Consider the following 14,330-nt stretch of genomic DNA (forward strand, 5'->3'; position numbering starts at 1 on the left):
GATTAAACCTCCTCATGTGTGTGACAGATACAGGATTCTGAATGCCAGTGCGATCCCTGAGGGGCAGTTTATTGACAGCAAAAAGGCCTCAGAGAAACTGTTGTCCTCCATCGACATGGACCACACCCAGTATAGATTTGGATACACAAAGGTTTGTTTTTCTTTTCCTATAAAGACCGTTTTCAATTCTCTTCATGGACATTTTCATGCTAGAAACAGATAAATTTCTGCACAGACCACTCATTTTAATATTTCATTCTAAAATAATTAGAAATGTTTCCCTATTGACCTCAGTGGGATATGAAACTGAGCTTCTCTCCGTCAACATGCAGGTGTTTTTTAAAGCTGGCCTTTTGGGTCTTCTGGAGGAGATGCGAGATGAGCGCCTAGCTGTGCTGATGACTCGAATCCAGGCTGTGTCCAGAGGCTACGTCACCAGGCTGAGGTTGAAGGAGATGATGAATAAAAGGTTTCTGACACATTTTCTGAATGGGGCAGCATGGTGGTGGTGTGGTTGCCTGACAGCAAAAAGGTCTGGGTTCGACTCCACCTTGGAGTTTGCATGTTCTCCCCGTGTTTGCATGGGTTTTCTCCAGGTACTCCGGTTTCCTCTCACACTCCAAAGACATGCACTTAGGTGTACCATAGGTGTGAGTGTGAATGGTTGTCTGTGTTAGCCCTGCGACAGGCTGACCACCTGCCCAGGGTGTACCTCTCCTCTCGCCCTATGACAGCTGGGATAGGCTCCAGCCCCCGTGACCCTGAAAAGGATAGGCGGAAGAGAATGGATGGATGGATGTACTGGACATGAAATTTATGGGAAAGATGGAGAAACGTAGAGCGGAAAACATAAATAAACATCAATCTGTAACAAAGTCTTCAATGGTTTGCTTTTTCACTCTGCAGAGAGGCCGTTTTTATCATCCAGTACAACATTCGTTCATTCATGAATGTGAAGAACTGGCCTTGGATGAAGCTCTTCTTCAAGATAAAACCTCTGCTACGAAGTGCAGAGGCTGAGAAGGAGATGCAGACCATGAAAGAGGAGTTCGCTCGACTCAAAGAGGAGTTGGCAAAGTCGGAGGCCAGGAGGAAGGAGCTGGAGGAGAAGATGGTTGTGCTCATCCAGGAGAAAAACGACCTTTACCTTCAAATCCACGCAGTATGTAAACACTCAGCCCAGAGTGGGACAGAGTGGGTCTGTTTGTATTGATTTTGTTCGGTCTGACTTAAGATCCGATTAAAAGGAAAGATGATCAATAATGAGGTGAGATAAAAAGCAGTATTATTGATCATTGTGGGGAAACTGGAGGAAAAGAAAGTAAAAATAAGAACAGAGCAGACAGGGCCTTTCCACTCAAAGCAAACAATGACTATAACAGATATATTAAGATACGGGTCAAAGGTTTCCAGTGTTAGTGCACAGAAAAAAGTCCACGTCTACTACTGCAGTAATCCTTATTATGGCAAGAACAGGTCAAGTAAAGAACACGACGGTCAATCATTTCTTTCAAACATGAAGGTCAGCGAATACACAAGAGTCTAAGTGTTTGTGAGAGCATCTGCATATGCTGTGATGAAACAGGCCCGAGGAAAGGAAGACCACAAGTTCACTCTGCTGCAGAGAGTTAGGTCATTGGTGTCACCATCCTCTGAAATTAGAGCCCATTTCAGTGCTTCCTCAAGTTCAAGCAGCTGTCGGAAGAAGCTATGAGAGAACTGCAAGAAAAAGAGCTGCTGGGAGCCAGAAACACAGTGAGTGGACATGAGAGCAGTGGGAATCTGGACTTTGGTTTGATGAGCTCATTTATGAAAATATTAGTAAAACAGGATTGAGACCTGTCTAGAATGAGAGCAGAAAGGAGCAAAAATTACCTGGACAGGACGCTAATCTGAACAGTCAGAAGAAACGCGGAGTAACTGCACAAGGTCTGATTGAAAAATGGTGTAAAGCTCCAACACGTTACTGCAGAAACTGAGGGAATTCATCATCGCTGTTTGAATCCAGTTCACTCTAAATCTTTTTTAGCTAAAAGCTCCTTAACTGAGTATCTTTAGTCTATTTTGAGCTATTTTTTTGTGATATTGTATTTATTCCATTCTTGTTCCCATTTTAACACAGTGATTTTTGCAACTTCTGGGATAAATAAAATATTTCTTATCTTATTATTAAACTACAGAATGTAACAGTCCCATTCTAAGGTTTATTGTTTCACTGCATAGAGATAGAGATGAGGAAATGAGAGGCTTCTGCATCTTTGAGGCCCTTCATAGAGGCAAAATGGAAGCTGCCAAACAGAAGACAGATCACTGTGCTCTGAAAGGCTTCTACAAAATGCTGAGAAGTAACCAAATAGAGGTGTCATCTCCAAAAATTTCACCTCAAGTTCAAATTATCTGTTTACAGCCACAAAGAGGTGAGGAATTTGTAATCCATTATTATCAGGCTGTCCTAAAAGCTCCCTGAAAAGCCTTCAGCTGATCCAAAATGCTGCAGCTAGAGTACTGACAGGGACTAGAAAGAGAGAGCAGATTTCTCCCATATTGGCTTCTTTTCATTGGCTCCCTGTTAAATCTAGAAGACAATTTAAAATCCTTCTTCTCATATACAAGGTCTTGAATAATCAGGATGGTTCAGGTGACCCTGAACTATAGGCCTAGGCTGCTGGGGGAATCCCATGATGAACTGAGTGTTTCTTTTCATTCACCTCTTTTTACCCGGTTTATACCCCACTCTGCATTTAATTAATAGTTATTATTAATCTCTGTCTCTCTTCCACAGTGTGTCTTTTGTCCTGTCTCTCTCCCCTCAGCCCCCTCTCAGCAGATGACTGCCCCTCCCTGAGCCTGGTTCTGCTGGAGGTTTCTTCATGTTAAAAATTAGTTTTTCTTTCCCACTGTCGCCAAGTGTTTACTCATAGGGGGTCGTTTTGACTGTTGGGTTTCCTCTGTAATTATTGTAGGGTCTTTACCTTAGAATATAAAGCGTCTTGAGGCGACTGTTTGTTGTGATATATAAGTAAAATTGAATTGAGGACTGAGGAGGAGCTCTGATGGCATTTGGAGTCTTTCTGGGGACACTGTTGGAGATTTGTTCATAATATATTCATATTTGTAGTGTAGTCAGAGACAATACTTGAACAGCATAGCTACCACAAGTCATCCCATCTAGTTTGAACTTGAAGGGACCATCATTTTTGGGGGAACAATGGTCCAACATGACTCCAGACCCTGTTTGACCAAGAAGCAGGTGATGAAGTACTGCATTCTTTTTGGGGCCTTTTTTTTTTTTTTTAGATAGTTCACAGTGAAGAGAGAGAGGAAAGTGGGGAGAGAGATCTAGGGGAAGACACACAGGAAAGGGCCACAGGTCAGACGCAAACCTGGGCCGCCCGCACCATAAGCACGTGGCACGCGTGGTCACCCGCTCATCCACAGAGCCACCCATGAACTACTGCATTCTATCACCTGCCTCCACAGTCAGCCCGCCTAAACCTTAGTATGCTTATTATATGTAGGAATGAAGCTGGCTGAGATAATGAAGCATTATCAAACCGCTGCTACTTTGAAGAAGTCTAAGTCTAAAATATTTTTTGCTCTGCTTGTTACATGATTGTGATATTTCACAGTTATCCTGGACTGTAACAGGATAACAGGATTTTTTTTCTTGCTCCAGCCTCTGACGGGGACGGTCGCATTCTATCTCTCTCCCTGCCCTCCCTATCTTTCCTGCTTGCTGCTTGCTGTGAGAGCGTCTCTTGCACACTGTTCGAATAAGAATAAGATTGAGAGCAATATGGATTTGGCAAACTGGGCCTTCAAGACCATGGATCGAATTTTTTCCACTATGAGATCTGGGAAAGGGGAGCCTGCGTGTCCGAGTGGAACAGACCCGGTTGGATACGTCATCGACTCTTGGAGCTCGTGGAGACCTGTGTGCTTCTCGGCCCTAGAGGTGGAAGACGTGGAAGACGCTTACATATTTGGCTATCTGGTAGCGGTATCTTTTCTGTTTGGGCTTGGAGGATACCTGATTTACCGTGGAATCAAGAAAACCTGGACGGCAGTTCGACATCTGCAGAGGCTGCCGACCCAGGTGGATGGGCTGACCAGAATGGTACAGACTCAGACTCAAAGCCTGATGAACCTGAGCCGTAGACTTGGGGAGTAGCAGGTGAGAGGGGTTCGATCTGGAGATAAGGTACGGTTCTGCTCAGTGAGGAAGGTAACTAATGAATTTGGATTATTGGATTTATTGAATGGTTTCCCAGTGAGACTGAAGGCTGTTGAAAAAACAAGCAGCCTGTTCCAAAACAACATCTGCATTATCAGAATTCGGCTCCCTAGCCGGCCTTGGCTGGCAATCATATCTCTCCAGAACTATGTGTGAAGGCCGCTATCCCCCTCAGCCCTCTCTGTGATTTGTGAAGCTGGATCTGGTGTACCAAGGCTGCTGATGAACTTCCATCACTATCAGCAAACTGTCTGCCTGGGAGCTGGCATCTGGGCTCCACAATGCCCCCACCCTCTCGTCTCCGTCTGCGTCCCCTCCTGACCCTGACCCTACCCACCATACTGCTATCCCGGCTTTATATGTGCAATATGCTTTTTGCTGAGGTGTTTTTTGGAACCTCGTAAGGTGTTCTTTATGAACACAGTATGAGATGATTTTTTGAACCTAACTATCCCAATGTATCTCTTTCTGTCTCTCTGCTAAAGGTAGCGCCGTTGAGAAACGGTTGCATGACCTCAGACATCTGTCCCCCCCTGTCTGTGTTATGTTTTTGTTTTGGATGGATGTTCTGTTAACTGCAATTTCCCCATTTGTGGGACTAATAAAGGCATTCTTGATTCTTGATTCTTGAACAAACATTGCATCCCGGTTTTTCAGGAGCGGGAGAACCTGTGCGATGCAGCGGAGAGGTGTGAAGGGTTGATAAAGAGCAAGATCCACCTGGAGGCCAAAGCCAAAGAATTCTCCGAGAGGTTGGAGGAAGAGGAGGAGATGAATGCCGAAATCACCGCCAAGAAGAGGAAGCTGGAGGACGAATGCTCGGAGCTCAAACGGGACATCGATGACCTGGAACTTACCATTGTCAAAGTGGAGAAGGAGAAATATACAGCAGAAAATAAGGTGATGATTTCTCACGTTAAAGATGTTAAAGCTTTTAGTTTTTACCAAACAAACTTGAAAATAAATGTTTCTCTCCTTAGGTGAAGAATTTGGTAGAGGAGTTAGCCACTCTTGAAGAAAACCTGTTAAAGTCCTCAAAGGAGATGAAAGCTTTGCAGGAGGTGCACCAGCAGACTTTAGATGACCTCCAGGCCGAGGAGGACAAAGTAAATTCTCTGATGAAGACAAAGATTAAGTTGGAGCAGCAGGTTGATGATGTAAGTATGAAAAGGCCGAACGCTTCTTAAACTGAAGATGACACCTTGACTTTCTGCAGACTTAGTGATTGATGTAGACATCTCCTGCAGTTGGAGGGCCTGGTGGAGCAGGAGAAGAAGCTGCGTGCCGACTTGGATAGATCCAGAAGGAAACTGGAGGGAGATCTGAAGCTGTCCCAGGAAGCCATCATGGATCTGGAGAATGAGAGGCAGCAGGCGGAGGAAAGACTGAAGAAGTGAGTTGAGAAATCCTGAATAAAATGTTCAGCATAAAACACGATGTTTATTTAGCCCCCTTTAAACTCAAACATAATGATAAAATAGGGTATTCTTTAGGGTGGGCCCACCTTGTGATTGACGGGTCACTGCTGTATGCGTGTGCAGGGTCCCTTGGGTTCTCAGTCAGCTCCATTCCACACTTATCAAGTCTGGTTTTAAAACACCAAGATGGTGAAAATGAACACTGGCACCAGTGGATGCTGTCACGTGGCTGTATCCATCACAGTCTGTGGTCTATAGCAAGGAAATTTTGCTCATATAAATAGCATTAAATATGATCTGAATCTGAAATTATTCTCTTCTCAGAAAGGACTTTGAAATCAGCAGCCTGCAGAGCAAAATTGATGATGAGCAGGCCCTTAGCACTCAGCTTCAAAAGAAGATCAAAGAGTTTCAGGTATATTATTTATGACATAGTTCTAACAGTATCAAAGTATCTAGCACTTGATGTTCTGTATGATAATGCCAGTTTCATACATTAATGTTGGAGGCTCGCGCTGAAGAATTGGAGGAAGAAATCGAAGCTGAGCGCGCAGCTCGAGCCAAAGTGGAGAAGCAGAGGTCTGACCTGTCCAGAGAGCTGGAGGAGATCACCGAGAGGCTGGAGGAGGCCGGAGGAGCCACCGCCGCTCAGGCTGAGCTCAGCAAGAAGCGCGAGGCTGAGATTCAGAGGCTGCGCCATGAGCTGGAAGAGTCCACCCTGCAACACGAATCCATCGCTGCAACTTTACGCAAGAAGCAGGCGGACAGCATCGCCGAACTCAGCGATCAGATGGAAAACCTTCAAAGAGTCAAGCAGAAACTGGAGAAAGACAAGAGTGAGTTGAAGATGGAAATCGATGACATGGCAAGAAGCATGGAGAGCGTTCTGAAAAGCAAGGTAAGCATCAGAGACAGAGAGGAATATGTCTTAAAATGTTGTTTTCAACAGTCCATAATAACCAAAGCTTAATATTTCAGGCTGCTGTGGAGAAACAGTGCGGGAGCCTTGAGGATCAAATGAATGAATACAAGACCAAAGCAGACGAAGCCCAGAGCTCTCTTAGTGATTACGCTACCCTGAGCGCTCATCTGCAAACACGAAATGGTAGGTGTTTAATTTTTATTTAAAGAATAAAAATGACATTTTCGATGGACAGATTCGTGAGTTTTTGTTCTTTTTGTCCTGAATAGGTGAACTTAGCCGTCTGCTGGAAGAAAAAGAGTCCATTCTGTCCCAGGTGAACAGAGGGAAGACTGTGGCCTGTCAGAAAATCGAAGAGATGAAGAGACTTTTGGACGAGGAAATGAAGGTCTGAAAGACACAATAAAGCCTGAGAGGAAATTTAGGATGCTCACTGATCTCTGTGAATGGATATGAGAAATTCCTTTTTGAACAATTGTGTATTTTATTGTTTAAATAGAATGTTCTGTTTACATTTCCAAGTCACATCTTTTTCAGTACAACAAAATAAAACAAAACAAAACTGAATTTGAACACTGAGAACATCTTGGCGTGCGGTGATCTTAGCAAAAAAAGATTTTTCCTTTACATCTTGGAGGGATTGAAAGGGAACAAATTACACCTACATACATATATCTATATATTTATATACACATATACATACACCTATGCACATATATGCACATATGTGCCTATCTACAAACACCTATACACCGATATACATAAGCATATATACACATTTGCGTAATTTTACGCGTTATGTCAGTTCTAAATATGTTATCAGTGGATTCCACCTTTTCTTAAATAAATCAGTGGTTAAGTTTAGCTTTGCTGTTATTTTCTCCATATTATAAACTTTCACCAATCTCTCTTTCCATTGATTTACAGTGGGGGGGAGAGGGTTTGTACCAGCATACAGTAATCATTTTCTTTGCCACCCAATTCCAAGCAGATAATTTTTCTTTGGTTAACCACTCGCTTGGGAGCACTTCCAGGACAAAGACAAGGGGGTCCATTCAATAAAAATATGGATATGAGAAATTCAATCTCAAAACCATCAGCCATGACAATTTAGCTTTTTTTTCTAACTGTCTGAATTAGCAAACAATGACTGGCTGACTGAACAGGATGTTTTGGCCACAGATATCTGTCATCCCTTATTCTGGATATCCCGGCTACACCCCAAGTCCTAAAATTTTGGCTGTTGCCCCCCCGTGGGCTAAGTTACAGACTAGCCAATTTGGAGCCTACTGGCTGCAAGAGTTCAGGAATCATTTAGTTTATTGCAGAAAAACCATGTGACAAGAATCTAATAAACTCGGCTCTGACACCAAGTTTGATGCATGTCGGCTAATCGTGAGCTACAGTGCACGACTGCAGTTCCTTTACTGATTCCTTCTGAGCCATGTCCCGATAACAGGTGGAGGAAACAGCTTAAACATGATCCGTGGAGTTACTCGATGATACTAATACTCAGTTCATTAGTTCACTTGAAGGAGGACACAAATGGCAACTACCCTCTTGCCCAGCCTGTGAAAATATAAGGCTGAGTAACTGATGCACATTATAGAGCGGCTGCTGGAAAAGACTTGAAGTACCTTGAAGACAACACCCTCAACTTTAGATGATTATAACATAGATGTATCACTATTTTATGATATCTTACAGCTCAAACATTCTGTTTTCAGTATACAAAGCTGTGATTGGCGCCAGCTCCATAGTGTAGTGTTTAACATGTTCATTCAACATGTGAAACGTTGCTGAATCAAGACTGGGAGGAGACACAAATCCCTGTAGGTGTTGCATCAGGAAGGACAAATCTAATATGTGTCCCCTTGCAAGTAAGAGAGCAGCTAAAAGAAGAAGAGAATTGTAATTGGCAATTTTAATGAATCAGTTAAAAGAAAAAAGGTTTTGTTGGAGCCTTTCCTGTATATTCTGAATGTGCAAAGAATATGAATCGTTCTATGGACTAACAGCCCTTGGCTCTGATGACCTGTGCCATCAGTTAAAACCTTTTTATTAATGAGACTATGTATGTTTAGTAAATTATGGTTCTATCCATCCATCAATCCATCCATTTTCTTCCACTTATCTGGGGCCGGGTCGTGAGGGCAGCCTAAGCAGAGAAGCCCAGACCTCCCTCTCCCCAGCCACCTCCACCAGCTCATCCAGAGGGACTCCAAGGCGTTCCCAGGCCAGCTGAGAGATATAATCTCTCCAGCTTGTCCTGTGTCTGCCCCGGGGTCTCCTCCTGGTAGGACATGCCCGGAACACCTCGCCCAAGAAGTGCCCAGGAGGCATCCTAGTCAGATGCCCGAGCCACCTCAACTGGCTCCTCTCGATGAGCAGCGGCTCTACTCTGAGCCCCTCCTGAATGGCCGCACTCCTCACCCTAAATGGTTCTATTTAGAGTAAAATAGATAATAAAGCAGTGTTTGCTTTAAAACAGGCCTAACTTTTGATTGACATGACACAGCATGGTGGTTATAACTGTTGCCTCACAGGAAGAAGGACTTGGGTTCGAATCCACCATCTTCCCAGGCCTTTCCATGTGGAGTTTGCATGTTTGTCCTGTGTTTGTGTGGGTTTTCTCCGGTTTCCTCCCACAGTCCAAAGGTATGCAATTAATTGGTGATTCTAAATTGTCCATATGGCAATGAGTGGTTGTCTGTCTCTCTGTGTTAGCCCTGCGACAGACTGTACAGGGTGTACCCTGCCTCTCTCCCCATGACAGCTGGGATAGTCTCCTGCCCCCTGTGACCCTGAAAAGGATAAGAGGATGGATGGATGGATGGATGCTTCATAAGCGCGCAGAGTCCTTGAGGTTCTCAGTCAGATCCATTCATCTTCAAAAAATTAATATAGGCTTCATAACTGGTCCTCACAAATAATGGCTGCAGTTTCTTTTGTATCTATTCTCGATTGTTTTTCCTTTTTTTTCCAGTTATTGTTGCACCATAGATTGCATCTTTGCCCCTCAACTGTTTAGTGGTATTGGGAGTGTTCGCATTCACACACACAACATGCAAAGCCAGAAAAAACTACCAGTTAAAAACTCCACAGCACTTTCAAAGTAAATGTTTAATATATTTTGCAACAACAAACAGACAAACAAAACATTAAAAACTAATGCAAAAGAAAATGAACATGCAAAGAATTATCACCTGAATCTCAGTTCAGCTTGATGGAGCTTTGCAGCCAGTTTCATCTCCTCATTTGTCTGTTTCTTTTTCTCTCTCAGGGCTGTTTCCATAGAGAAACCTCAAAGCCTCCCTACCTGCTCAGTGTTAGAGATTAGCTGGTGAACATTCAGCAGGTAGAGTCAGGAAACCAAAATCAGACCTCAGAAGAATTCAAATGTTACTCCATAAATATTAAATGTAACAGATGTTTGCCTGCGGGCGTAACTTCAGCGTGATTCGCAGCTGCATTCACAGCCTGTCAAAATGTGTTAGTGCATCTCTCTGAAGCAGTTTTGTTGTGTATGTTTTTACACTTTCCAGACTAAAAACTCTTTGGCTCACAGTTTGCAGTCATCTCGTCATGACTGCGAGCTGTTAAGAGAGCAGTGCGAAGAGGAGCAAGAGGCCAAAGCTGAACTGCAGCGCTTCCTGTCCAAGGTGAACAGTGACGTGGCTCAGTGGAGAACCAAATACGAGACAGATGCCATCCAGCGCACCGATGAGCTCGAGGAGGCAAAGTGAGAACTGCACGGTGTGTATTTCAGGTCAGCGCGGATGGGCTGCTTCTGCTTTAATGCAATTTATCTTTGGTTCAAAGGAAGAAGCTGGTCCAGAGGCTGCAGGAGTCGGAGGAGATGACAGAGGCAGCGAATGTCAAGTGTGCATCGCTGGAGAAGACCAAGCAGAGGCTGCAGGCGGAGGTCGAGGATCTCATGGTTGAGCTGGAAAGGTCAAATGCAGCAAATGCCGCCTTAGAAAAGAAGCAGAAGAATTTTGACAAGGTGCGTCTTTCTTTATGCAAACATTATTATCTGTGTCAGCTTAAGGCTACAGTGATTACACATGCTGCTTCCTAGCAGGTTTTGGCTGAATGGAAACAGAAGTATGAGGAGAGTCAATCAGATCTGGAAGTCTCCCAGAGAGAGTCCAGAGCACTGAGCACAGAACTCTTCAAGCTGAGAAATTCATACGAAGAAGCCCTGGATCAACTAGAGAACACAAAGAGAGACAATAAAAATCTTCAACGTAAGGTTTCTGCAGGAAACAAGCCACTGTTTTGGTGCAGAGGGGCAGCAGTCATTGTTTTACATAATGCATGTTAACATACTTTTCAGAGGAAATCACAGATATCACCGAGCAGGTTGGACAGTCCTCCAAAACGCTCCGTGAGCTGGACAAAGCCACAAAGCAGGCTGAACAAGAGAAGCGAGACACCCAGGCTGCCCTCGAAGACGCTGAGGTTCGTTTTACCTCCACAAACTTTAACGTGTCATAAAATCACAACAACATCATTAAGTGCTGATTTCTCTCCCCAAAGTCTTCCTTGGAACAAGAGGAGGCCAAAATCCTGCAGCTTCAGCTGGAGCTGAACCAGATCAAGTCAGAGGTGGACAGAAAGGTGGCGGAGAAAGACGAAGAAATTGACCAGCTGAAAAGGAATTACCAGAGAACGGTGGATTATCTGCAGAGCACGCTGGATGCTGAGACGCGTGGCAGGAACGACGCTGTCCGGATGAAGAAAAAAATGGAGGGAGATCTCAATGAGATGGAAATCCAGCTGGGTCACGCCAACCGGCAGGCAGCCGAGGCAACCAAACAACTGAGAAACATGCAGGCGCAGCTGAAGGTGTGTGGGAACTTTTTCCGTTCGGGTTAAAAATTCTGGGATGACATTTAAAACCTGAAACAGCTGCTTCCATCCTCAGGATACCCAGGTCCATCTGGACGAAGCCCTCCAACGTCAGGAGGACCTAAAGCAGGAACTAGCAATCAAGGAACGTCGCAACAATCTGATGACAGCGGAAAATGAGGAGCTGAGGGGGGCGCTGGAGCAGTCCGACAGAAGCCGAAAGCTCGCTGAGCAGGAACTGATCGAAGTCAGCGAGCGCGTTCAGCTTTTACAGTCTCAGGTGAGGGCACAAAATACAACCCAGTTCCAGTTCTGTGTAGCAGGTATAAATAAAAAGTGCAATGATTTGGAAACAATCAGCTTTTTCATATCATTACTACACGTGGTGCAGGTGACGTCTCCTTCAGGGCTGAGCTTGCTTATTTCAGGAGATGATGACGAAACACGTCCTGCATGAATTTCAGCAGTCCTCAGTTTTTAGTCTTTTTCTGTATGATTGCAGGGACTTTCACAGATTCATCAGATCAATCTATAGCTGCATTTCTACTGTATATAAAACAGTTTTATTTAAACCATCTGCTACAGTGAAAGCTTCTCTTATATTAATGCATGTGTAACAGACACAGGGGCGTCCACTGTGTTTTAAGACGATGTATTAAGGTTCAGATTATGAGCCATTTTCAAGCCTTCTTTATACTTTTTTTTAACCCCATCCTTCTGGTGCAGGTTCACCTCAGCTTTCTCTGTCCAAAGAAAACTGCTTCAGAGCTGCTCGGGCTTTTTGGTGAACTTTAATGTGGCCTTTTTGTTCTTGAGACTGATGACCGGTTTGCACGTCTGTATTTTCTCTTGCAAAGTCTCTTCTTTATAATAGAGGTAGATAAAGATGAGCCTTCCCCCCCTGAGAGTTTTCTTTACTTAGACAGATGTTGTGAATGTGTTTTTTTTCCCTTTCATTATCGAAAGCATCCTTCAATCATCCACCCCTGTCATCTTCTGTGCTTATCTGTGTCTGTTTGTCTTGCTGAGCTCGTTGGCACCAACACTGTTGATCTGGCCACTCGCCTTGCTGCCACTCTCTCTGATGGGTCTGCTCTGTTTTGTTGTTGCAGCCAGCGCTGCGGCCATCCAGCACATTGGCATTAACACATTCACAAATGTAAGAGATCTGAAGACTTCTTTCACCACTTCTTGTAATCAATTTCAAATTGAAATGTTTAATAATCAGAACACCAGCCTCATGAACGCTAAGAAGAAAATGGAGGCCGATTTGAGTCAGGTGCAGTCAGAGATGGAGGACACCGCCCAGGAGGCGAGGAACGCAGACGAGAAGGCCAAGAAAGCCATCATGGATGTGAGTCTCCTCAAATCAATTAACTGCTCAGTCGGTTGAATGAGAGCTGCTGGACTTTGAGGCTGGATTAAAGTTTCACATTTGCATACAGGCTGCCATGATGGCTGAGGAGCTGAAGAAGGAGCAGGACACCAGCGCTCACTTGGAGAGGATGAAGAAGAACCTGGAGGCCACAGTGAAAGACCTGCAGCAGCGCCTGGATGAGGCCGAGCAGGTGGCTCTGAAAGGAGGAAAAAAGGAGCTTCAGAAGCTGGAAGCCAGAGTATGATGTGACAGAGAGCACAGACATGCTGCAGAGAAATTAAGGCATAAAATGTCATTTGAACTAAGCATATTTCTATTAAGGTCCGTGAGCTGCAAAACGACTTGGAGGTGGAACAGAAACGCAGTGCTGAGGCCATGAAAGGTGTGAGGAAATATGAAAGAAAAATTAAAGAGCTCACTTATCAGGTAACAATTCTGTTACATAACAAAGCAGATTTCACAAGCTGCTCAGAAAATATTCAGAGAGATGTGAGAGGAGCACCTCTAATGTTTTATTGTAGGGCGAGGAGGAGAAGAAGAACGCAGCGAGGCTGCAGGATCTGGTCAACAAACTGCAGCTCAAAGTGAAAGCATATAAGCGGCAGTGCGAGGAGGCGGTGAGAGAAAATCCTTAAACACTGTGAGAAATTCAGACACAGTAAGTAGAATAAAATACCCGCATTTACGGTTGCTTTGTGACACGCAGGAGGAACAAACCAGCATCCATTTGGCTAAATTTCGAAAGGTGCAGCATGAACTGGAGGAGGCGGAGGAGCGAGCTGATGTCGCAGAGTCCCAGCTGAATAAATTAAGGGTGAAGAGTCGGGATGTTGCTGGGAAAGGGGAATAGAAATCTTCACGAGTACAATCCTCTAAAGAAAAAAATAGAAATCATCATCGTTTTCAGAAAATGCCCAAACAAATTCAATTTAGTTTTATTTATATTGCACCAAATCACAACAACAGTCACCCGAAGGGTGTGTTTTTCACGTCCTGCCATCACCTGCTAATGTGGGCGGATGAACCCACTGACAGTTACACTGCATCTTATGAAGTTGTTGCCTTGTGCTATTTAAAAATAAAGATTATGAGCTTTAATAAAATGATATTAAGTTTCTCTTAGCTCCATTATTTAAGGTTATAATGAATGAATCTGATGTCAGTCATAGAAGGCCTTAATGAATGCAGGAGTGATCTCACAGCAGGAACAGGAAACTACAACCTCACAGTGATAGTTCTCACTGGCGGTTCTCTCCTGTATGACCTGCATCAAATAACACAGTACGAGCAGATGGTATCTGCTGCAGCAGACGCACATCTGTGGACACATTATTATCATTAAGTTGTTCTCCAGGTTCTCTCCTCCTAAGTCCTTATGAATAACATACAGCCGGGTCCATTAGTATCTGAGCGATGACAGTTTTGGGGGTTTGTTTGTAGTTCTGCTGCTGTACCCTCCACAGCGAAGCTTAAATCAAACAATTAAGATGGAACTGAAATGCAGACTTTCAGTGAGATGACTTG

The 14,330-nt window shown here is 44.1% G+C and overlaps 1 protein-coding gene across 4 annotated transcripts in view; it reads left to right on the forward strand.

Moving 5' to 3' along the window:
• The window catches only part of LOC115784530 (myosin-1B-like), a 31,523-nt gene extending 17,867 nt beyond the window's left edge, over positions 1-13,656 (forward strand). For all 4 annotated transcript variants that reach the window (XM_030735787.1, XM_030735791.1, XM_030735789.1 and 1 more), the window contains exons 19-39: positions 28-151; positions 333-469; positions 907-1,162; positions 4,892-5,134; positions 5,215-5,391; positions 5,482-5,627; positions 5,977-6,067; positions 6,161-6,550; positions 6,631-6,757; positions 6,844-6,962; positions 10,120-10,316; positions 10,397-10,580; positions 10,659-10,824; positions 10,914-11,038; positions 11,117-11,425; positions 11,505-11,708; positions 12,657-12,782; positions 12,874-13,044; positions 13,128-13,232; positions 13,328-13,423; positions 13,513-13,656. In XM_030735787.1, coding sequence (XP_030591647.1) covers positions 28-151; positions 333-469; positions 907-1,162; positions 4,892-5,134; positions 5,215-5,391; positions 5,482-5,627; positions 5,977-6,067; positions 6,161-6,550; positions 6,631-6,757; positions 6,844-6,962; positions 10,120-10,316; positions 10,397-10,580; positions 10,659-10,824; positions 10,914-11,038; positions 11,117-11,425; positions 11,505-11,708; positions 12,657-12,782; positions 12,874-13,044; positions 13,128-13,232; positions 13,328-13,423; positions 13,513-13,656 — 3,637 coding nt within the window. The remainder of the gene's footprint in view (positions 1-27; positions 152-332; positions 470-906; positions 1,163-4,891; positions 5,135-5,214; positions 5,392-5,481; positions 5,628-5,976; positions 6,068-6,160; positions 6,551-6,630; positions 6,758-6,843; positions 6,963-10,119; positions 10,317-10,396; positions 10,581-10,658; positions 10,825-10,913; positions 11,039-11,116; positions 11,426-11,504; positions 11,709-12,656; positions 12,783-12,873; positions 13,045-13,127; positions 13,233-13,327; positions 13,424-13,512) is intronic.
• The last annotated feature ends 674 nt before the right edge of the window (positions 13,657-14,330 follow it).

Source organism: Archocentrus centrarchus, chromosome 8 (genome assembly GCF_007364275.1).
Source record: "Archocentrus centrarchus isolate MPI-CPG fArcCen1 chromosome 8, fArcCen1, whole genome shotgun sequence".
Lineage (NCBI taxonomy): Eukaryota > Metazoa > Chordata > Actinopteri > Cichliformes > Cichlidae > Archocentrus > Archocentrus centrarchus.